Here is a 24,558-nt window from a genome sequence, read left to right as displayed (position 1 = left end):
AATAGTGTTAAATTTTTTTTAATTTATATTTGATTTTGTTCATTCATCTCAACAAGTTAGTATCTACTATCTAAATTTTGTAGACATTCTTTTTATTTGATGGTAATAAATTTTACAAAAAATTTGTACTTTAAATAACATAAATTATTACTTATGAAATTTACGTGGGTGCTTGATTATGCCATGTTCGCACTGCTATCACATTTAAAATATGACATCTTCATTATCATATCATTAGATTTAATATCATATTAGTAAAAAAATATCATATTAACATAATTAAATATAGTGTTATTGTTCATTTTAAAAAATACATGAATTCAATTTTTATAAATTCTTACAAAAAATGAAATTTATTATTTTCATAAAATATAGAAATTAATTATATAAATTTATTAAATATTTAATTATTTAACTCATAAAGTATTTTCGAGAAAAGGAAATGGGAAAATCTTCACTTTCTTTCATCCCGTGAAAGAGAAAGAAAGCAATAAATGCCAGATAGAGAGGAGGGCATGGCAGTCATTCCACAGGCAATAATCCCAGTAACTTGGACTGGGATTCAAACTTCCAAGCTAAAAAAATTGGGAAAGAAATATGGCCAGCTTTAGCTTTAATGTACAGCTATAAATACACCAAGCTGGAACCAGACTCAGGTCTCAGCATAGTAATTCTAGTCTCTTCCTTTCGGAACCCAACCCCTAAAAGAAATATCTGATCTCTTTTCCTGTAATCCTCACCTCCTAAACTCTGGGGTTCTCACTTGCTTTGCCTTCAGATTCAAATTCAAGCCAACAATTCTTCTTCGTCAAAATATTCATTTGCTTTATCTCTGTTTCACACCAAAAATCATACCTCTTTTGGAATCTCTTTTGCAACCTTTCTGTTCTAGTTTTTCAGGTTCCTCTGCTTTTATCATTAGTTTCACTTTCTTTTTGCCTTTTCTTTATTGTGTTCTACGAGGAAAAGGGACAGTTTTAAGCACCCTGTTTCCTTCTCGATTTTTTCCCCTGCACTCTGTTCTCCTCTGTTTTTGTTAGAACTCAACGAATCAAGGGAAAAAAAATGCAAGACAGCAATCTTCCTTTTGGATTCAACAACAGTGCCGATATCGGGTCTTCGCTTTCACAGATCATATTATCAGGAGGCTCAAATACCTTAGATTCAATCTTCTCCCATTGCGCACAATCAACAACAACATCAACAGCCATGAACACCAACTCTGTTTATGAGCCGTTAGGCTCTTCAGTCTATCTCCGCCAGAGAGATCTCCTTTCAAAATTCTGCCAAGAAAGCAAAGGAAACGCTCCAGTTTCGCGCAATTCGCTGACGAAGCTTCAAAGCTACCGAAACCCTGCATCATCAAGCAACTACACGAGTCCTCAGAAGAAGAAGAAGCTATACAGGGGCGTGAGGCAGAGACACTGGGGCAAATGGGTAGCCGAAATCAGACTTCCACAAAACAGAACGCGAGTCTGGTTAGGCACTTACGAAACAGCTGAAGCTGCAGCCTATGCCTATGATCGCGCCGCGTATAAGCTTAGAGGGGAATACGCAAGGTTGAATTTCCCAAATCTGAAGGACCCAAGTAAGTTGGGTTTCAGAGATTCTGCTAGATTGAATGCTCTGAAGAATATGGTGGATGCTAAGATTCAAGCCATTTGTCAAAAGGTGAAAAGAGAGAGAGCCAACGCTAAAAAGAAGAGCAACTCAGATCGTCCTGCAGCTTCTTCCGAAGCTGAAAAAGAAGTGAAGGTAACAGAATCATGTTCATCGTCTTCATCGTTATCCCGTGCGGTTTTCAGTGACAATTTAAGCAACGAGTTGCTGTCACCAACTGTGTCCGAAGATGGATTTTGGAGATGTGAGAATTCACCATCCTCTGTTTCGAACGATTACCCAATGATGATGGCAGAGGAACCAGGATTTGAGGACTGTTCGCTTGCAAGAATGCCATCTTTTGATGCTGAATTGATATGGGAGATTCTTGCTAATTAGGATAACATTCTCACCCATTTTTCTCCAAAATGAAAATTCTCAGAAGAGAGATTTCTCCTCTCTTTAACTGTAAATGGTAGTTTTATTGGGGGTATGGTTCTTAGCAATGAGTTCCTGTTGTTTAATGTTGTCTGGTTCAGGTTTTTATTGTTTTTCTTCATAGCTCTTATCAGTTTGGCCTTGTTTTTGGATCAAAGGCATTAGGAGTTATGAACTTTCTTTTTTCTTTTATGGTAGTTGGACACTACTGCACTTGATAAAGGTGTTATTAAGCATGTGGGACCTTGACGTGGTGATCACTGTATCTGAGTGATTGAATGAAAATTTTTAAATATTTAATTTCCTTTTTCTTATCAAGTTCGTGTCCACAAAGGAGATACCTTCCCCTACTGTTATTTCCATTATAGAGTACAGTAAAAGCCTCAAGGTCATGGGCAAAGCAATACATGTTCGATCGTGCTTTGCAACGCTATAAAAAAGGCAAGTTGTCAGACTTGAGATTACTCTCTAGAGGGTAAGGGAAAACAAGCCACGTCTCGCAGTTTATCCGCCATGATTGAAAGCTTGTGGTCCTCATAACCTCTATCTACATGTTCTAAGATTGAAAGATGCCTATACAGATTATGCCCAGTTGTATCAACTATTGAGTACGACTGCACGATGGCTGTGTACGGATTAGCATGTTGATCAGATATCAGGTTTCAGGCTCTCACCCTTCATACTAATCCTTTATTAGACAGTAGAAGAGTTCAATTAGCAGAACAGTACATCAAACCACTTCTGCACCTCAATCTTAAGGGGCTTTGATCAATGAATTAAGGAGGATGGAACAGTAATAAAACATGCAAGCAACAACATAAAAGTTTGTATATTCTTCAGACAAGATAAAATAATTGGAATATATTTATATTAACATGGGTGGTTAAGCTGCGGTCCTTGGTTGGGATAATTCCTAAAGTTATAACTTCATATGAAGGACAAGAACAAGAATATATTAATCATCAACAACATATATCGTACGTCACAATAAAGGGACAACCAGATCCTCCCGATGATATAATTTTCAAGAATAAAATGATTCTCCCGATGATATCATTTAGAAAACACTACCAGCTGAGGGTGTTCTTGGCTTGCTGCAGCTTTGTATTGTAAGAACTTTCTATCTCCTCCTTGCAAGATTTTAGCAGAGGATGTAAAAACGATGATCTGAAAAACGTGACTGACTCTCCAAGTGAGGTTCTATCCCATTCTGCTATCAACCAAAGGCAATAATATCAGAAATATAGAAAAACCAATTGCAGGTGGCATAATACATTAATAGGCCAAGTTCATGTGCGATGGAGATTATATTCTACAGCAGCACTTCCTAATACAAAATTGAAAAATCATGTAAATTTGTGACCCTATTAAACTTTCCTGGTGTTCTCAATTCTTCCCTCAAGATCCAAATAATCTTCTACTATTTGCAAGTGACTAGCTAAAAGTCTAGACAACAGACCTAACAATCAAAACAATTCAAAACATCATTAAAATAAACATACCATCCTCAGCATCTTGTCTTAGTCCTCCCCTGTTTAGTTCTTCCAAAAGCTGCAAGGTAAATAAAATCACATAAGAATTATAGGCAAACCTTTCTCCTAAGGGGCAACAGCTCTTGCAACACAGAGCACGCAACAAGAAAAGCTACCTAGAATTTATAATTTACAACTTTGCAATACAATATAATGATTTTTCCTCGTTCAAGTTCTCACAAACTATTAAAATTGGAATTGGACATCTTGACAAGCAATCTCACTGATAAATAAGAAAGTACATACCTGAGATAGGGTTGGCACTTTAGTTGGATCAAATTCATCACAATTGTTTGGGTCAATCGGAACACAAACACGACCTGGAGGAAAAATAAAAAGTAGAAGAAACACTTGAGACTACTAAAGTTCATGCTAGGGGGTGATAGAATGAAGTTCCTTCTCTCCTACATTTCTGGAGAATTAGAACAGGAGGATAGTCCCCCTCATGTTGTGTTAAAGTGTAAGTATGTATGTCAAGATCCAAAAGGCAATTAAATTATAAAAAAAAAAAAGCAAAAAAGTCCAACAACAGCTGATATTCAAGGTTTCATATCATAAACACAGCCCTTGATTCTTAAAACAGAATTCACATCACTTTTAGGCACCACACCAATGATTTCTGGTCAATCTTCACATTCATGGCAACTACTATCTAAAACAGATCTCTTCCAAAACTAACCTGTTTTTGGATGTACACAGAATGGTGCCTTCAGTAAATGGTTCATGTGCTTCGAAACCTGATACACAAACAAGTAGTTTGGTGTGAAGGGTTATACATAGATATTTTGATAAAGCTTCTTGCTTTCATAAAAACAATTTATATGTACTGGTGTATGACCTGGAGGCAGATGTACTTCTAAAATCATTTATATATTTGTTGCACAAGAAAAAAAATGAACATAACAACAAAACAAAACAAAACCGAAAGGAGTAATAGTGTTGTAGACCTCCATATCAAGCCTAGGGTACGTGAAAGAAAAGACAATCTCTTCAACACATCTTCGTAGTCCTTGTGCCTGACAATGGTGAAACATGCAAAATAATTAAAGGATGAATAGTAAAGTACAATGCACAAGAGAAAAAAATCTCCTCTATGTAAAACAGAGGACATCTGGGTCAAACATATATTTAATGAATGCCTGAACTTCTACTTGCTAAGGTGTCTAATGAGTGAGAAGTTATACAAGAAACAAGAAAAATTGAGAGCAAAGACAAATAACTGGATCTCAACTCATTCCTTATCACTGATTTTCTCAGAATGCACTTTGATAATGGAGAATAAAATGAATGTATTGAGGGCTTGAAAATCCAGTTTCTAACACATGTAAAACTGATTGCAAGTCAGGCTAGCAGTAGTGGACTGACTACCTTTACTGTAAACACTTTAAGTTGTCATGGAACTCTCACTCTATATTCTGTTTTATGGAGCTTTAATATCCATCTAAGTCTCAAAATTCTAAGATCTGTTTATGGCCCTAATCAATTTATGATGGAAATAGTACTATTTAGACACAGCAAACTCATACAACCCAGTATATTTTAGTTTCACGATTAGAGTAATTAATCTAAAAACAATTTCTTTTCAAATGAAAAACAAAGTTCATTAACTGCTCAATTTATATGGCACCGTTTCAAACAGAATGGCCTATCCACTGCCCATGATGCATTTAACCACTAATATGGTGCGTATGCCAATTCATACCTTTTGTTTTCCTGATTGAAGGGCATGTTTTAGATGCTCCCATCTAACAACATTAATGTCATTTTTTAACATGGAAGATCGCATTTTCTCCTGCCACCTCCCCCTAAGCTCAGCAGCAACAGCTGCAAAAATAATATGCAATACATGAGGAACTGCTAAGGTAAATGACAGAGCTATCCATCAGAGAGTCTATAAATTTTACAACCATCAGGAATCATTTCTAGGATCTTCTCATATCTCTCCTCAGATGAAAGTAAATTTTGGTTCGAAAGCAGTTTTGCCTCAAAAAAGCCCTTCAGAACTTCAGTATAGGATCTCCTGCAAGACAGAATGTATCTTAGTATAAAAAAGGGAACGTCCAGAATAAGGAAATTATAAACAATAGGCAGTATTACTTACGCCAGGAAAGGGTGAAGAACATGACCTGGTAAAGATATCTTCTTGTTACTATTTTCATTGCCCTGAGCAAAGTACAAAGTCAATGATTGGTACTAAAATACTAAGCAAAATCCAGTAGTATTTCAGAGCACTAGTTAAACACCTGGTATACACGGAAATAGTCAGCAATGGCTGCCCTCTGTTCATTAGTCAACCTATAGAAGTGATGAAAGTAACATTCAGATCCTTGTGCAATGATAGAGGTAAGGAAATAACAGAAATTACGTGATGATTTCAACTGTTCACTGCATTACCTTCTGGCTTTTCCATCACAAACCCAGCAATGCACACCACGTCGGCCACTATATACCCAGAGAATGTGATTAAAGCCAAAGTCATCTGCATTATCGGAAGTTAATTAATGATATAAGAAGACATTAGACATGTCATGTGTACTAAAAAATCTGTGCCTAAATTGCAATGCAAGCATGTTAAATAGGGCAGCTAAGGACTCAAAGTTCCAATTACAACAGTCTGGAATCTACACAATCTAAAGTATGTTAAGCAACATTAACAAAGCAATGATGCACTGGCCTAGAACAAAATATGTGATTACAAATAATAAAAAACCAACGTAGATTATTTTACCTCTGAGGGCAGTATCAATCACTTTAATTGCAATTGTCATTAGAGGCCAGCATTCCAAGCAAACATCAGCTCCTGTGCAGCAATATCTAACATCGTCATAATCTGTTATATCCTGGGGCAAGAAATGTAACTCCAGCAAGTCAAATAACATTAGCCATTATATTCATGTACTCAGTATGAAAAGTAGACTAAGATGCTCAGTATTCAATAAGTACAGTAGCTTACAATATCAAAAACCAGTTCCCTTTCAACTGGAGTGAAAACATTGTCGCCACTTTGTGCATAGGCATGCCTCTTAGCAGGCTGAATGACAGACAATACATCAATAACTAATAGCAAAACATAGTACTTTAGATTAAAAATTGTATGAAATCTTACATCAACACTGTAGACAAAAGAAGAATATTGTATGAAATCTTACATCAACACTGTAGACAGGCCCAATATCAATCTTGAATGGACACTTTTCTTTGATGGAATTTTCCAGTTCAGAAGCACTGTTGAAAGACTGGAATCGAATATAAATGTCATTTTCAAGCGTGAAAGAAAATTCCCTTCTTCCAATGTAGGACTTGTCACAAGCAGGATGCTTGCCATCTGCAGATAAAGCAATGACGATTATAACATCGTTACATATCAAAACACGAAAACATAGAAACACGCGAGCGTGTTGCATGTATATACACGAAAAGAACGAAGAGATTTGGATTACCATTTCCGTAAGACATCCACTTGAAGATATCAGCATGAGGAAATAACTTTCCTGCCACAAAATTAATCTCAAATTTCAATCATAATCGCCAGAATAAAAGAAAAACTCCATGATTCAAACAATTAATTTCGTGTTAAAAAAAAAAATCTCCAAATGAGAAAAAAGAGAATTCTTACCATAGTATATTCTGAGATAGTTGGCGTTGAATCCATCAGGAACGGCGTTTGCTTGCTCAGGTCCATCAATCAACATGTCATCTCTTCCGTTCTCAACTTCGTCTTTTGTCATCTTTGCTTCAAATTCTTTCTCTCTATCAATGGAACCCCTAGTTTTTCGTTGAATAGCAGAGTTTCGGAGCAGAGAAAGGGACCGGATGAAAGCAAGATGGCGGGAAAGAAATGGGAATTAGGGCTAACGAGTAAAACATTCGGCGGGAAACTGTGGGCCTGAATGAGATTTGGCCCATTAAATAAAATTAAGCCCAAGCAGAACCCTTATGTACGCAGTTTTTGACTTTCAATACGTCCGTCCAAAACCCTTGGACCTAGCAAAACGTAGCCTGGGCAAAACAAAAATTCCTGTCGATAACCACCATGGAAAGTACGAATAAACAATAATACCCATATTTCTTTTTTTTTTTAATTAATAATTAATAATAATTCCAGGCGATGAGATGAGAAAGAAGCAGTCTGGACCTTTCGCTATTGGACCTGGCCGATGGCGTTTCGTTTCGGACCTTTCTAGGACTCCCGATAATATTACCCGGATCCGCTAGCACCTCCGTCGGTTTTTTGACCGGTTTTCACCCCTCTCTTCCCGGCTAAGGTTTTTCCCAGGGTTACCTCGATGGTGACCAATGATTATATCACCATGAACGGGAACGGTTTTAGTAAGATGGAAGAAGAGTTCATCAAGAGGCACCACAAACACGACGTTAAAGAAAATCAGTGTACCTCTTCGCTCGTTAAACACATCAAAGCTCCCATTCATCTCGTAAGTTTTTTCTTTCTTTTTGAAATTTCAATAAATATCTACTTTTTTTTGGTCGAATCGATTGGGGTCGTATTTGGTGCTAGATCCGTATATGGATCTGGGAGGGTTTTTGTTTTTTACATTGTCACATCTTTTTAGACGCCTATTTTAATTTTATGTAGGTTAGCTTGATTTTCCGATGACTTTCTAGTATTGGAAAATTTTTCTTTACTTTTTTTTTTTCATTGCATATAGAATGAATATATGAGGTGATCGAAATCAAAGTGGTGATTTATCAATTGTGAAGTGATAACTGAAAATTTAAGCTAGATTATTGGCTCGTATGAAATGTTGTGTGATGTTAAACATTCTGTGAATCAATTTAAGTTATTGGCAATCAACGCTAGGGCATTCGAACATGACCTTCACCTATTTGTAGCGTGTGATTTTAAGAGGTACAATGTGAAACATTGACAACCTTTGATTGAGGATTGATTAGTGGAAATTTCTCTGTAAAATTGTTGTTTTCTTGCATTATTGTATTTGCTTTTGTTTGAATAGAAATGAACACACAATTTTCTTTGAACTTGCATTTAGCTCAAGTGTTGGAAAGGATAGCTAGGGTTTCTAAGGTCCCAACATCAAATGCCAATAAACTTCCCATTGAATGAGATTAATTTGATATCAAATGATACCCAATCTAATACATTTTGTAGTTATAGATAAAATTACTGTCAGATTAAGTGTTTCAGGTTTTAGTTTGCTTTGACTGATGGCAAACTTAACGGTGTTTTCTGCCTTAAGGAATGATGATTGGTTTCTGATCAATTAGGTTTGGTCTTTGGTGAGGAGATTCGATCAACCGCAGAAGTACAAACCATTTGTTAGCAGGTGTGTTGTGCAGGGTGACCTTCAGATTGGAAGCGTTAGAGAAGTCAATGTTAAGTCAGGACTGCCAGCCACAACTAGCACTGAAAGGTTGGAGTATCTAGATGATGATGAGCATATTTTGAGCATGAAGATTGTTGGCGGAGATCACAGGTTGAAGGTATCAATTTTTTACTTGGTTGAATGAGTCACGCATCCATGCACCTTACTTTTTGTCAGTTGGGTTCCGATAAATTTTAGTTTGTCAACATATAATCTTGACTGAAATATAAGTATTCACCTTAAAGTAATTGTTGTTTGTCCTTTATTATATGATTTTTTTTTCTGTTAGATTATGTATAGGCTAATGCATAAATTACCTGAAAATGTAATGAGGTTTTGTATATGGCTGTCACTTGCAAGTTGGAGGACTGAATACGCCAGTTTTTGTTACCACTCATTGGGACAAGACTCTGTTGGATTGAGCAGAATCATCAAAATCATTGTTTTAAATAGTCAAATATATTAAGTCTGTTAGAAGATTTTTCATGTTTGAGATGGAGCATAGCTTTACAAAATTGGAAACTGGAGCAGTGAAATTAGAAGGAGATAAATATCCCTAGAAATTAACTTGTGAAATCTATGTCCGCTGAATTTGGCTAGTGGCTTGAATGTTCTTTATGACTGCAGTCTATCTAGGGCTATTTATATGCCTTATGTGGCCTTTTCCTCTATCCAAATCATTTAAGTTTTCTTGTGCTCATTTGATCTGCACCCTTGTGTTGCAACTGCCAATATTTCCTGGTTTGTTTGCATGTAATGAATCTGTTATAATAGAATATTTTTAGTTTATACACATATGTGGGCAAGCAATGTTGTTTATCATGTTGTTGAAGATGGTTTAGTTTTGAGTTCTAAGATATATCATCCTGCCAACTTTTCTTTTAATATTTGAATTTATTTGAATGCTATTGTAACAATTCTGCATTGACCTCCCTCGTAGGGGTTAAATTTTGATTTTTATAGCATGTCCTGTACTTTCGTGATGATCTAATTGGCTGAAACTGCAAAATTGTCAATATGCTATGCAAATTTGCAGAACTACTCATCCATTGTTACAGTCCATCCTGAGGTCATTGATGGCAGGCCAGGAACTTTGGTGATTGAGTCATTTGTGGTGGATGTACCAGATGGGAACACCAAGGACGAAACATGCTACTTTGTTGAGGCACTGATCAAGTGCAACCTCAAGTCATTAGCAGATGTTTCAGAGCGTTTGGCTGTTCAGGATCGAACTGAACCCATTGAGAGGATGTGAATAATCTGTGTCCATGTTAACAGCATCAAGGTTCTTGTTGTGGGCGATAAGTGGGATACTCTTGTTATTAGAAGCTGAGTAGATAGTCTGGCTTCCTGCAGGCACCGCCAACTTCCCTTTCTTTATACTTATGCTTCTCTATTTTCACTAGAACCATGATCTTTAGGTGTCTTGTGTTGATAGTAGCTGACAATTAAGCTCATCCGCTGCCTACAGATGTCCTAAATGAAGAAACAAGTGAAAATTTTCTTTGTAGTTTTTTCTATGTTTAATAATCGAGTGTTGTATTGGTATTTGGTTGTAAATATCCATGCACGATAGAAGTTTTATGTTCATATCTTTAGTTTTGCAAGTTCCAGTTGCAGAAAAACCACATTGTCTGGTGGATACATTGTATATTGGTATATGCTGTGAATTTACTCATCTAACAAGTGAGATGAACAAGTTACTTCTACTATAATTCAAAGAGAGGCCGAAGAAATATTTTCGATTATGGTGTTTCAAACACTTCCCAAGTGGCAAAACACCAGATTTGGAATCTCTCCTGCTTGATTAATACGAGGTTTTATAAGCAGGAGAGGAGCCAAGTCAGTTTATTATTATTATCAACTCCCACGAGGAGTTACTATTAGTTACAGGCATTAAGGCATTTTGCTTGATGTAGGGTTTTAAGCTTTTGGAGAGTCGCCATCAGTTAAAGGTAGGTTCTACCAAATTTTATCGTTGCCCATTAAATGCAATGAACGCTCAGTTATCCAGTAAATGATGTACGGCGTTTATTTCATGATAATTGGGTTATCCTCTTCCGAGAACTCTCTTCATGTAGAACAAGAAAAAGAGAAAAATTGCAGTAACTGTTAACACGATGTGTTATAAAAGGCAAAATAAGCAAGAGATTTCACCAAATTTCAATCATTTAGAAGGCGAAAATGGTAGTGTGTACCATTTCAGCCATCATAAAAAAGGCAAAGAAATAAACAAACGTATGGACACAATGTTAAACCGTTGCAAGGGAAAGGATATCGAGGCAGTGGAGAATCTGACGAGAACAAGAACTGCTTCTTAGCTAAAGAGAATCTCGGAAATCTATTGCCACAAAAGCATTGTGTTCAATCCACTCCCAGCCTTTTATTATTTTGGTGCCCACTCTTATCTTAGCTTTAAGCCCTAGCTTTAGGGTAGCTTCTTTATTTTTTTATTGTAAAGCTGTGACTGTGAGTGAGAGGGCCAGGGATTCCATAACTTAGAGAGAAGTGTAGAGAGCAGATCATGGTAGAAAAGTACGTAACAACAAAAATACACAGCCCAGAGTGAGGTGGCATTGTTGTAGTTAAATGCCCCGTCGTCCATATCATAATTTTGCGGCCCAATAATACAGTGCTTCAGCCAGCCTCCAAGGCTCTCCCTCGTTATCTTGTTCTAATGCTTGGTTTTCTTGTTATTAAAGTTGCATTTGGTATATTATTAGAAATATGATTACTGAAAATGTAATTATTAGATATATAATTATTAAAAATGTGATTATTAGGAATATAATTTTACAGTATTTGATATAATAAAGAAAAGTAATAATTATAGGGAATGTAATCGTTGAGAAAATTATATTATGGTGTTTGGTTTATAAGTATTTTATTGAAAATATAATATAAATTAACAAAATTATCTTTATATATAAAAAACATATAAATTGAATAAATTTTAATTTTTAATATAAAATTTGACTTTTTAACTTTTAACTAATCAAAATAATTATTAATAATATAAAAAAATAGCATAATATATTTATATTAATTATTTTAAATATTAAAATATGTAAATTTACTAAATATTTATTTTCACTTTAAACTTATAAAAATTAAAAATAAAAAATATTATGTGAAGATAAATCTATCGACAAACAAAAAATTCTATCGACATATCACATTATCTATCAACAGATAAATAGCTGTTATTAAAAATTTGAACGTAATCTAATGGATGTTCTCACTTTCTTTCTCTCATAATCGGTTGCACCAAACATCTTTCCCTCTTAAATCCTTTCAATTTTTTAATAAATTTGATTGATTCCAAACCATTTAAATATTTCTCTCAATTTTTTATATATAATTTTTTCTCAAAACATTTTCAAATTTCTTGAAATTTGAAAATTTGAATTAAGGTTTCATAAAATCTAAAGTCTTAATCTCTTCAATTTTCAAATTTGGTGGTGAAATTTGATTCAAATGTGCTGGTGATAGGCTACCATTCCTACAGACAATGAAAAAAAAAGACGAAAGAAGAAGATAAGAAGGAAAAAAGGAAGGTCGGGAGATTTGAGCCTGTTTGGTTTTGTTTTTTTATAACTTAAAAGATATTATGAAGTTATTACAAAAAATAATAACTTTTAAAATTAAGTTAAAGTTGTTTAGTAAATTTATTTTTATAAATTTTTTTATAAGTTATAATTTTAGTTAAAATTATTATAAAATGTATTTATTTTTTAAAAGAGTAATATTGTAATTATATTTAATAGATGAGGATATTTTTGAAACAAAAATAAAAATTCTCTTACATTTTTTAAAGAAAAGAAGAAAAAGCTCATAATAAGAGTATTTCTATAAGTTTTTTTTTCAAAATTTTATTATTTAAAAAAAATTATTTTTTTAAGAGCTTTTCAAAATTTATATTTGACCTGATTTTTACTTTTAAGAGGTAAATAAGTTGATAAAAAGTAAGATCAAACAAGCACTTAGAGGATTGAGTGAGATAGATAATTTGAGAAAGAAAAAAATACATAACTTTTTTTTTATAGAGGAAAAATTACTTTTTCTCCATGAAAAAAGAGAATATCTTTTATTATAATATAATTACAATTGTAAATAAATTATATTTTTCTTTTACCATCCAAATACCGTTAAGTGATTATAGCCATTTTAATTCCAAAAAATATCTTGCAGTAACACCATGCCAAACGCCCCTAACAGTAGTACAATGGAAATGATGTGAAGTGTGCAAAAAAGGACGAAAGTGTAAATAGAAAAACAAAGAAACGCTCCCATCTTTAAATGGACCATGCATTTCTGACGCCTACCCCTTTGTATGTGTGTTAATTACACCGGCTTGGAATATGTGAACTTCACTTTCACTCCCCTCGCTCTCTCAGAATCTCTGCCTCGGGTCTCATTGTTTGTTTTATACTCTTTCTCACTTCTCGATTGTATCAATCTATTTCTTTTTCTTTTGTTTTTTTTTTTTTTAAACAAAAGGGATCTTTCCTCAGTTTTCAGTCTTCACTCTCTTTTGATTTCTCGCCTGCCTTGTTGATCTTTGATAAATCTTTGTTCTCACTTTCCCTTTCTAAATTAAAATAACCAGTGCCCTTTGGACCTTTCTTCTTGTATCACTCTCCAGATCTACTCCAGATTTCATCAACATAATAGAAAGCTTGTTTTGTTCCCTTTCTCTTTGTCACTCTTCAAATAAACTTCCGTTTTTGTTTCAAACAGAATGTTTCGAGCTTTGGGTTCAATTTGGCTTTGTTGCTTCTTCCTTCAAGTCTCATTGTTCTTTTATGTTTCTTATGGGAACTTGATAACTTGCTCGGGGATAGTACCGATGAGGTACAGAAACGATAAGATATCGATAACGGACTTTGGCGGGGTTGGGGACGGACGGACGCTTAATACTAAGGCGTTCCGGGCAGCTATATATCGAATTCAGCATCTGAGAAGGAGAGGTGGCACGCTGCTTTATGTGCCTCCTGGGGTGTACTTAACGGAGAGCTTTAACCTCACTAGTCACATGACTCTTTATCTGGCTAGGGGTGCTGTTATAAAAGCCACTCAGGTAACACAAATCTTTTCACTTTTTACTCACTTATTGAATAATTGTTTCCTGTAATAATTGTAACTCATCATTGGCAGTATAATTTGGTAAGTGTATATACAATGAAAAGTCACATTTTTTCTTCTTTCTGACAATCGAAAACACTATGTCTCGAACTGAGAATTTTTATGCCATCCCCATCCCATCCTTACATAGCAAAAAGTTAACGTTTTGTACTCAAACATAAAGCGTTTTATTCGTGATAGAGAAATGGAAGTGAGTTGAAAATAACTAAGCATGACCACATTATCTTCTAAAATGGTAATGAAAGCAGGAATCTGGGTTTTAATTATCTAGAATTTATCATATAATTGCATGGGTGTTTCTTTTTCAAAGAATGCTATTTTTCCTTTTTCTTTTTTTGTCCTTTTGGGTTGAAAGATTAGATTTTGGTTGCATATAGTCTTACAAAAGAATTGTATTGTGTAGAATATGGTTAAAATGTCAATTTTAATGTGACAAGATTTGGCACCGTCAGGGTTGGTGGTGTAGAAAGTTAAAGGTGAAGATGTCTCTGTGAATCATGGGGTCCAGGCAACATTATAAAGAAAAGAGAAAAAACATTGTGGGTCTCCGTAGTATGGTCGAATGTGCATGGCATTTATGGGGTTTTTCATTCAACAATTTGGACAGACAGATAGCTGGCAAGCATTGTTGTCCAACTTGGTGCTATGTCTCTAGATTAATATATGCTGTCCTGTTACGGTGTTAGTATTATTATTTAAATAATAAAACCGTACTCTTAGTGATTAGTATTATAGTAAGTAATCTGAATGGATGATGTTGCAATACCTCTTAGTAATCAAAAACTGTTGGCAGTTAATAAAGTGGTTATTATCGTCGTTAACAGTTTTTGACTGTTATCTTATGATCACCAGAGAACCATGTGCCCTATTAGTTGTTTGAAATCCTTATCTACTTCATGCCAATTGAACGTGGTCATCGTGTACTTCTACTGAAGTTATATCACACTGAAAATTAGTAGTAACAGATATCTTTCAATGTTGGGATCATTGTCCACTTAATGTTCTTGAGCTGACGGAATCGAACTTAATTTTCTGAAGAGTAGATTGTGCTATGATTAACTGATGGCCTAGTTGATGGGAGATAAGATTGTTATTGTGGCTGGTTCTGCTTGGCTTTTGCTAAACCACCATTTGATTCTCACAAAAAACAAAATAAGATCAATGTTTTATTTGTTCGAGATTGCATGTAGCCAGCCTCGTAGGAATAAAGAATTAAGCTTTTGGTCAGGTAATTGAATTAAGCATATATAATAATTTATGTCTAGTCTTTTATTCCCTTGGCCCTTATCTTATATCTTGTGAAATAACATAATGTGATTTCTTATTGACCCCTTGGCTATGAAGGTTTTATTCTCTCAAAGAGATCAAATATTCTAGGCTTCTAGCTTCTTCTTTTTTTTCATGCCAAAAGGCCTTCATATTTGTAACAATTTTCATCTATTTAAAGCCTGTTGTAGCATTTCTCTGAATTTTTAGTTTCAAAAACTTTAGTGCTTCCAATCTAGCAAATTTTGTTATTGTACCACTACTCCCTCTTAATATAACATGATTTGTTGGCTTCTTATAACTTTCTTACCGGATTGATATATCAGGACACTTGGAACTGGCCTTTAATTGCTCCTTTGCCATCTTATGGAAGGGGAAGGGAGCACCCTGGAGGAAGATATATGAGCTTTATTCATGGAGATGGACTACGAGATGTGGTGATCACTGGTAGGTCTTGATAACAAAGTGGTTAATTACTTTGGTAGCTTGCAACATACATGTTTTAGATATATTTGTTTTGTCTACATTAAGCATCTTCAATTTCTTCAATACGATGAACCTACTTTTTGACATTATATTCTATATGGTATATACTAGAAAGGCCTATTGTACACTGTCAATTTAGAATGGTATGATTGAATACCATGGATCTTCATGTTGTTATTATCTTACTTTGGTGAATGGCAGGTAATTCAGACTTTTAAAGTTCTGCTGGACAATAATAGAGCTCACATCTATGATGTCTATGTTTTATTGACATGGTTTATGTAATTTCAACTTGAATCCATGATTCATATTTTTCAACTGTAACAGGTGAGAATGGCACAATTGATGGTGAAGGAGCTATCTGGTGGAACATGTGGAGGCAGAGAACTCTCCAGTTTACAAGACCAAATCTTGTTGAATTTGTGAATTCCAGAGGCATTATCATTTCAAATGTGATTTTTCGAAATTCACCCTTCTGGAACATTCACCCTGTTTATTGCAGGTACTTTTTGCATTAATTTTTTCATCTGAAGGGTTACTTTCTTAATATTATTTATAAGCCATGCAATTAATTGAGAGAAGAATGTGCAATTTGACCATGCTGTAGATTGGTGTCATTTCAGTGAGGGCCTTCTTTACAATTTGATCACATCAGTTTTATAAATTTATGATCCTTCATTAATTAAATCAATTTTGACCTTTTCTATGCAAATCTGCTAGAAATTCACAAATTTGTCTATTGAAAATTAAAAGAATCCTAACCTGAAGACAACTTGCATCAAGATCATCTTTAAAACACTTTGTTATTTTCCGCTTTCATTTCATTTCCTCTACCTTAATGGGGATTTCCAAGTTTTGCACCTTGTCACATTTAGCAACAAAAGGACAATATGGCAGCAGGTAGAGCCCAGGTTTAGGGTGCTCAAAGGTGTTTCCTATAGCACAATTTGTAGCAGAATCGATAAGTTCCTAACTGGATTTGCTATTATGACCACATCAGATTGTTGAAACTTTGTTGGTGGTTCTTGTACTTTAATACCATATAAGAATTGCATGTTTAGGGATCAAAATTTAATATACTTTTTTCTTCTTTACAGCAATGTTGTTATTAGATATGTTACCATCCTGGCTCCACCAGACTCCCCTAATACTGATGGAATTGATCCAGGTAAAATGAAAGCAGTTTTATTCATTGATTTATCTTTGCTTACTTCATTTTTCACACACAAGCAAGCAATCAAGCAGCCTTCATTATGTTGAAGTGCAAGTTGTCATCTCAAACACAAGTAAATGCTGTTTGGTTCAGATGAACCCCTTAAAACTCTGACCCTGCACAAATGCTAGGGAAGAAACTGAACAAAGTAATTGTTCTTCCCTGAGTAAATGTGGGTTTCATAACTGGATGAAATCTAGTTTGGTGTCTGTCATATTCTTCCTGCCCAGCATACATCAAGAAAGCTATTAGAAGTATTGAGACATACGCTTCCATCTAAAACTTCTTGGAAAATGGCTATGCTCATTAAGTGGTTCCCATGCTGTAAAAGCATGGGCAGCGTGATCTCAATGGTGCCCCTCCTTAGGAGTTAGGACGGAGACCAGTTTTTCCCAAGTTCTTTTGATTATTTGGAGTAGAGAAACCTCAAGGGAACATTAACTTTGTTTGCTTTCATGATTCATTGATAACAGATTCAAGCTCCAATGTCTGTATAGAAGACTCATTCATTTCTACAGGAGATGATCTTGTGGCTGTGAAGAGTGGATGGGACGAATATGGGATTGCGTATGGACGCCCCAGCTCCTGTATCACCATCCGGCGAGTTACAGGGACATCCCCATTTTCTGGAATTGCAGTGGGAAGTGAAACCTCGGGTGGAGTGGAGAATGTCTTGGCGGAGAACATAGTTCTTTACAACACGGGAATTGGTGTTAATGTGAAGACAAACATTGGTAGGGGAGGGTTTATAAAGAACATCACTGTGTCTGAAGTGTTCATGGAAAACGTAAGAACAGGTATCAAAATTGCAGGTGACACCGGCGACCACCCTGATAACAATTTTAACCCAAATGCTCTCCCATATGTCAAGGGCGTTACGTTTAAGAACATCTGGGGTGTGAAAGTCCAGCGAGCAGGTTCGATACAAGGCCTCAAGAACGCCCCCTTTACCGGCATCTGTCTTTCGAAGGTTAACCTCCACGGGACAACCGGACCAGGATCTCCTCCATGGAAGTGCTCTGATGTAAGTGGGGCTGCAATCGAGGTAAGCCCATGGCCATGTGCCGAACTCACTAGCCCACAACAGAGTGGCTCATGCGCCAGTCCTTTCTGAAGATTCAGTTCTATATATATATGGTTTTCTACTCTGTTTGAACCCTTAAACAACTGAAGCTTCCATTATTCTTTGATTTCAGATAAAACAGTTCCTTTTTCTGTAACTTTTCCAGATCTCTGTAATCGATCTTTGTAGTGAAATATTTTCCATTGCAACAACAAAAATTCATGAAAAAGAAAGAAAACTCAATGATCTCGTAAATTTAGTCCTGTGTAGTACTATTATACAAGGAAATACGAAGACATAAAACCATGTTCTTCATCCCAACGGATGCGATCTTATTTACAATGTATAACAACGGACACCGAAATGCCCATACCTCAAAGCTAGTAAACATAGATTAGATTTGCATGATGTCTTCAAAAATGAATAAAAAACTTGCGAAACCTCCTCATGAACCCGCCCTCGTGCTCCTCCCTCTCATCCTTCTCGTCTTCCTCTCCATGGTGATGGCGGCGGTGGTGATGGTGGTGGTGGTGATGGTCATCATGATCGTGTTCGTGTTCGTGTTCGTGTTCGTGTTCGTGGTCGTGGTGATGAGGCTTTATAAAATCTAGATCCTCAGACTCGGTGCCATCATCGCGAAACCTGGCCCATCTCGGCTGGATCTGGCGAACCACACCGCGTGACTCCGGGTCAAATTGAGACTTCTCGTCGGACAAAATCATATCGTCACCGTAAGAAATATAGCGCTTCTGCTGTAACCGCGGGTTCAAAGGCCTGAACCGTTTGTGGAAACGGCAGTTGTGTTTGTGACGGAACGGAATCATGGGACGCCTGGGGAAGTGACGGTTTACAGGACGGAAACTGATCTTTGTCAACGGAGCCGAATCCACCTCTGAGACGGTTTCCAAGGTATCATCGGGCTTGAAATCAACTACTTCGGCGGATTCGAACCCTGGTTTCTCGCTAGGGAGAAAGATGGCGTTTGTGGTTTTAGGGTTGGATTCCGGTAACTTGGTCTCGGTTTCTTCGAGGGTGACGTCATGTTCCTGTTCAGCTGTGAGAAAGCGGGCGTGAGATGAGAAGGTGAAGAGGAAAATTACCGTGAACGCAACGGCGAGTCTAGCCATTTCTTTTTTCTTTTTGGTGAAAGCGAAAAACAAAATCAAAGGGTTTTGGTTAACGTTAAGAAAAGGGCATTTATATAAGGAGTGGGGTTTTGACCAGGAGTGGAGGTGATGGCGGAAGCGGGCAACCGGGTGACCCAACACGTGGCTGAATGAAACAGGGGAGGACAAAGCTGTCCAACTATCATTATTAAAAACCTTCGGTAATCTGACTTTTTGGATTAACATTGAAACTTTGTTGTCGTGTACAATAAGCTACTATTGTTTATGTGTTCGATTGCTTCTCCATATTACAACTTTGCCCTTTACTTGGTTAGAGTTCAATTTCTCTGTAGCTGGTAAAAATGCAAATTTAGGTTCAGGTCAGGGACTATTCTGTAATCTTGTCGTATCAATGTGAAATTTAATAAATTTCCAAACCGTGACCGTGGAGGATAGTGACAGAAACAACGCGTTAAAGTTGGCAGAAGAAGCAACTGGTAAAGGCTTTACTTGTGGGCGAGAGAGATTAAAAAAAAAGTTTTTCTTCTTCTTCATCCTTTTTATATTTTGTATAGACTTTTTATATCTATATACCAATCCCTACGCCATGCACTTAAAAGCTCATAGATCCTTGCACCTTGTTTAGAGTCCAAAATAAATGCAAATTTAGGTGGCAATTAAATGCTTACACGTTTTCGCTCTTTCCTGTTCACTTGTGAAATTTGAGCTAAGTGCTAATTGAGCCCCTGAATGGCTGAATGCAGACCTCTTCTCTCGGAAAGAAGGCGAAAAAAGCTTTTTTTTTTTTTTTTGAAGGAAAGGAAATACCATTTGAATGCTACAAATCGAAGATTTGTCCAATTCAATTGTTGGCTGTTTGAGCTTTGAAAGAGATCTTGATATTTAGTGATGTCCTCAGGGCCCAGCAAGCCTGAAGGTAGGTTGGGTTGGCCAGGATTTACTTTTGGGCCAAAGGGCCAGACAGGGTTCATGTCCTGATTATGTCCTCAGTGCCTGGGCTAAATCATTCCATTCTGGATCCTTTTCTCTATCAAAGCATCGGATTTCTAAATTCTCATAGGGAACCCCCGGAATTCCTTCCAGGGCTAGGTATTAGTTAAATTGTGAGGTACTTTTCTGGCCTTTGTAGGGAAACTGAGATATAGGCTATCTCTTGTTCTTGGGCCTAATTAATTACTAGTATTAGAGATTTAGAATTGAAAAGAAAAGAAAAAAGACAAGTGGAACGTTAAAAGCAAGAAGAAGTGCCCTAATTAGCTAGCAAAAGAAAGATAATGTTTACATTGCATCTAAAGTCATAGTACTGGTATCTTACTTTTACCTTGGAATCTGTAATCTTAATAATCGTTATAGTGGATGGAGGTTTTCAAAGGAAGGAGGCAGGATTCGAATTAATTGTACCGATAATCATTTTTAGTATATACTTAATCAAAAGTAGAGTTTCAAAGTGAAAACCAGCTATGTTCGTTTCAATGTACAGGCTAACGATTAAGAAAGAAAAAAAAAGAGAGAAGAAACAACTGTCATCTCAGGATTTGCAACCAATTATCTTCGCGCTATGACCAATAGAAAAGAATGGTTCTTCATCTGAGGCTCATGATTTCCAATTGATAAAGAAGAATCCAAAAGAAAGACAGCCCTGATGAAATGATCAGACCATTTACCATTGTATCTAACTTCACTCTATGTGCAAAAACAAAAGGAAGCCGAGGTTGTTCCTAGGCAAAGCGTTAGCCAATTAGAATCAAAGAGAATGTCCATGGATTCATTCCTTGGATTACATGAACCCCAGAAAACGACAAAGCAAAGTATCACTACTCTGGATTCGATGTTTTCCATGAAAATCTACGCGTCAAACAGTCTAAACCAGCCAAAAACTGGATTCAACCCCCTCCTCCAAAAACCTGTTTTCCAAGAACCACCATTTTACTTTTTTCCGCAAACCCCAATTCAGAAACCCCATTGTCTTCATATTTCATAAGAGAAAAAAAAAAATGCTCACAAGGGCCTTTACAAAACCCAAAAAGAGTTTTAAAGAATACGGTGAACACAGCAGGTCCTGGTCCATCTCTGAATATGATGACGGCATAGTAGGATTGATGGATGATATACCGTTGATTTCTTGTGAAAATCATGGACTCCCGCTGACTCTGAAGGAGGTTTTGAGGACATCTGTTGGTGTGATGGGAGCGAACAATAGGGAATTTACAGAGAAAGTGGTGTTGTCCAAGGGTAGATTATGCGCTCTGAAGAGGTTTCGCAAGGTTCTTGTAGGCAAAAGTGAGTTCGGGAGGAGAGTTGAAAGGTTGGCTCAGGTTTGCAGGAAGTGCGAGTACCTCGTCCCAATCACTGCTTATTTGTATACCAGGAGGTTCAAGCTTGTTCTTTGTGACTACTATCCCATGGGAAGCTTAGCTGACTTGCTTGAAGGTGAATTTGCATTTTCGTTATAAACCTTAGTTGCATCCACTAAGTCTGAAGATATAAATTGCATTTTTTAAGTCCTAACTTAGTTTTTTTATTGTATAATATAAACATATGTGATTATCTGGACTCTGATTTAATACTTAAGCTAACAATTAGTTTCTATATATGGAATTTATAATCTACAAGTTGTTCTTCTGATTAATCAAGGTGGGAGGCGCGGCCAAACTGCCTTAATTTGGAATGAACGGCTGATGATAATAGTTTACGTTGCACGAGCAATCGCTTTCATCCATGCACAATGCCCCCCAAGTGAAAAGAACATGAAAATGAACGTTCATGGAAACATTAAATCCTCCAACATCATGATAAACATCGACCTGACGGCTCTGTTATCAGATTATGGCTTCGTCCAGTTGGCTGACTGCGTGGAAGATTCTGATCATACAGAAGGACCAGGAACTGGTTACTGTGAGAATTTGAGTGAAAAGAGTGACATATTCAACTTTGGGCTAGTTTTACTCGACGTGCTAGGAGGAGTGAGGGAGCCAGGTTTCATAGAGTGCATAGTTGAAACAAAGGAAAGTATAAAACTGGGGAAAAGTACATTTTTTGAATTTGATGTGCAAGGGAGAGAACAGAGGCAAGCTTTGAAGGTTTTAGACATTGCTTTGGCTTGTACAAACAGGTTGGCAGAGGCCAGGCCTTCAATCGAGCAAATCCTATTGAATCTTGGTGATATTCTCAATAGTACTAAATAAAGCTGTTGGTCTTTGTTAAGACATTATTGTATTGGTTAAAAAAACAAAATAAAAAATAGGGATGTTTGGTTGATTTGATGAGTGTTAATTATACAATTCAGTAATGGATCAGTGGCTTGGCCATTGCACAACAAAGGTTGGTTTTTGGGAGTCAAATCTACAGTTTACAAAATTCTTTTGTACCGTATTAGCTTTAGCTTCGAGAAACAGCTGTAATCAGTACTTTATCCTTTGTATTTGACGAAGGTTTTGGATTTACCTGCTTGGAGCTTTTCTCATCTAATCGCATAGGACTACGAGGGGAGAAAGGGTTCCATGATGGACGCGTTATAATTATTTTTAATCCTTTAATGTCCTCCTTTTTTATATAATGCCAAAAAAAAAAAGTTATCTTTGGATATTAAGAAATTTATTTGGGGATTAAATGCAAGCACGGGAAGTGGCAAACACGGTCATGGCCATTGCGGCCAACTTTTGTGTAGAATCTGTACTGTCAAACAAAGTTAAAGGTTCCCACGTGTGGATTTGTATAGAGCCCGTAGACTGTCATGTATGAAGAAGCAAGAAAGGACCACCATGTGACTGACAGCTGTCCGTGTCCTACCGCACGGACCAGATCACTCTCTCTCTGTTCCCCCAGTTTTTCCAATTAAAATCCCACACGTCATTCACGGGAATCTTGAAAAAAAAGCGGTCCCGTCTTCCATTCTCTGAAGAACTGACACGTGGAGGATAGTCGTTGGTGGTGGGCCTTCCGTTGTGTGCTGCAGTTCACCCTTGGCATCACGTAACGTTCCCACGTGCACAGGCATTTGCCTCCCTTGGGGGTATCCACTCGCAGAAGATATTTTTGTTGGCTAATTTTTATAAGTTATCATTTCAACCATTAAACCACTGCCGTTGCTGGTAATGTTGGGTAGATTTACAGTAATCTCAGGGATGAGGAGAACACAAATGGAGTACATGGTAGAAAGTAATCAGCCGACAAGTCAAGTCATGACTGTATATTTTAAAATGGAAAAAGCTTTTAAGGAGGAATATCTGCTTTGCTTTGAACTTTTAACCTGACGTAATTCTTATAAAAACTAGTAGTAGCTCACTACCAATCGCTGCTTTTATATAAGTGTACAAATTACATATGGTTAGTAAACCTACGTTGCATGAACTAATATATGCATAGAATGTGGTGAACAGTACTATAGTTTTATAGCAGAAAACAAGTAAATCATACGCATTATTTGCACAGTGATTCTCTTCAGTGTTGAAACTACATATTCAAGCACGTTTTCAAGAATCAGCCAATGCCAAGTGAAGGTGCCCCACAGTTTCAGAGCTTTGGACGCAATAATTTTCGAGCTTTCTGATTCAAAGTCTTTCTTAGCATCAAAATGGCAAAGATGGGGGCTTCACTAACTTTTAGTTATAATACTGTTTCCTGCTTGCAGTCACTCTGGTGCTGTGACACTGGAAACTGCACAACCAGCCAAGCTTACCCCCCATGAATCACACTTGGGACCCACAAAAGAGAAAAAAATTCAGCTATATAAATCTGGGTTTTGAGTCCTTAATTCTCTCTAATTAACCTGCATGGTCCAACCTCACGTGGAAGGTCATATACACACTTAAACCGCATGTTCCACTGGAATCTGCTAATGTTCAAAGTATCAAACCGACATTTGGATTTTTTTTATTTCTTTCAATTTGATTAAACTATATCCTAATTGGTATAGCGTTTTACTTGATATAAACTGTGATAAGAGATTCATAATTAGCCCTGCATTAAATGTATATCACCCTTTGTATATATTAGCAATTATCTCTACATCGAATTGCTTACTGCTCCAAGCCCCAGGGTAGATAGAATATTAGACATTGCCGTCTTCCTCCAGCTCACATGATTTGCAACTGATTATGTACAGTTTATCAGTTTTGAAATTTTATTTCTTTCCCTTTCCATGAATATACTTTTGTAGTGTCATTATCTTCTCAAAAGCTGGACTGCTCGAGCTCTTTCTTGTACATACTCAATTCTTGAAGAGTCCAAATTACTGTACGTAGGTATGAGCAGATTAATCCCTTTCACTGGATTATTCCGGTTGCGTGAAATGCATCTGACTTTAAGCTAGTTTTCATCGGGCTTGCAAGAATGATTAGGGACTAAT

General features: G+C 36.5%; 6 protein-coding genes across 7 annotated transcripts; 4 read left to right on the top strand and 2 right to left on the bottom strand.

Moving 5' to 3' along the window:
* The first annotated feature begins 644 nt into the window (after positions 1-644).
* On the top strand, positions 645-2,344 carry LOC18606690 (Integrase-type DNA-binding superfamily protein). Its single transcript, XM_007040439.3, has one exon. The coding sequence runs from the start codon at positions 1,066-1,068 to the stop codon at positions 1,996-1,998; it is 933 nt and encodes a 310-aa protein (XP_007040501.3). The 5' UTR covers positions 645-1,065; the 3' UTR covers positions 1,999-2,344.
* Positions 2,345-2,841: 497 nt separating this feature from the next.
* On the bottom strand, positions 2,842-7,421 carry POLA3 (DNA primase POLA3). Of its 2 annotated transcripts, none has more exons than XM_018118101.2 (15): positions 7,186-7,421; positions 7,010-7,060; positions 6,719-6,894; positions 6,523-6,600; positions 6,298-6,409; positions 5,964-6,048; positions 5,813-5,864; positions 5,671-5,732; positions 5,477-5,589; positions 5,272-5,393; positions 4,517-4,585; positions 4,249-4,306; positions 3,816-3,889; positions 3,540-3,588; positions 2,842-3,250 (listed from the first exon to the last, which is right to left on the bottom strand). In XM_018118101.2, the coding sequence occupies exons 1-15, from the start codon at positions 7,295-7,297 to the stop codon at positions 3,105-3,107; spliced, it is 1,359 nt and encodes a 452-aa protein (XP_017973590.2). In that variant the 5' UTR covers positions 7,298-7,421; the 3' UTR covers positions 2,842-3,104. The 2 variants fall into 2 exon arrangements, with proteins under 2 accessions (XP_017973590.2, XP_017973591.2); XM_018118102.2 differs by having other exon boundaries at positions 2,842-3,247.
* Positions 7,422-7,627: 206 nt separating this feature from the next.
* LOC18606688 (abscisic acid receptor PYL8-like) lies at positions 7,628-10,626 on the top strand. The gene is made up of 3 exons (XM_007040435.3): positions 7,628-8,002; positions 8,814-9,029; positions 9,948-10,626. The coding sequence occupies exons 1-3, from the start codon at positions 7,856-7,858 to the stop codon at positions 10,164-10,166; spliced, it is 582 nt and encodes a 193-aa protein (XP_007040497.3). The 5' UTR covers positions 7,628-7,855; the 3' UTR covers positions 10,167-10,626.
* A 2,765-nt stretch (positions 10,627-13,391) lies between these two features.
* LOC18606687 (Pectin lyase-like superfamily protein) lies at positions 13,392-18,302 on the top strand. The gene is made up of 5 exons (XM_007040434.3): positions 13,392-13,991; positions 15,649-15,769; positions 16,136-16,310; positions 16,906-16,976; positions 17,495-18,302. Exons 1-5 carry the CDS (start codon positions 13,653-13,655, stop codon positions 18,133-18,135), a joined length of 1,347 nt encoding a protein of 448 aa, XP_007040496.1. The 5' UTR covers positions 13,392-13,652; the 3' UTR covers positions 18,136-18,302.
* A 4-nt stretch (positions 18,303-18,306) lies between these two features.
* On the bottom strand, positions 18,307-19,267 carry LOC18606686 (uncharacterized). The gene has a single exon (XM_007040433.3). It carries the CDS (start codon positions 19,209-19,211, stop codon positions 18,498-18,500), a length of 714 nt encoding a protein of 237 aa, XP_007040495.3. The 5' UTR covers positions 19,212-19,267; the 3' UTR covers positions 18,307-18,497.
* A 1,822-nt stretch (positions 19,268-21,089) lies between these two features.
* LOC18606685 (putative inactive receptor kinase At5g58300) lies at positions 21,090-22,469 on the top strand. Its single transcript, XM_007040432.3, has 2 exons — positions 21,090-21,641; positions 21,846-22,469. The coding sequence occupies exons 1-2, from the start codon at positions 21,206-21,208 to the stop codon at positions 22,394-22,396; spliced, it is 987 nt and encodes a 328-aa protein (XP_007040494.3). The 5' UTR covers positions 21,090-21,205; the 3' UTR covers positions 22,397-22,469.
* The last annotated feature ends 2,089 nt before the right edge of the window (positions 22,470-24,558 follow it).

Source organism: Theobroma cacao, chromosome 3, assembly GCF_053813885.1.
Source record: "Theobroma cacao isolate CCN51 chromosome 3, ASM5381388v1, whole genome shotgun sequence".
NCBI lineage: Eukaryota > Viridiplantae > Streptophyta > Magnoliopsida > Malvales > Malvaceae > Theobroma > Theobroma cacao.
The sequence above is the reverse complement of the archived record's forward strand: the minus strand, read 5'-3'. Positions and strand labels throughout refer to the sequence as shown.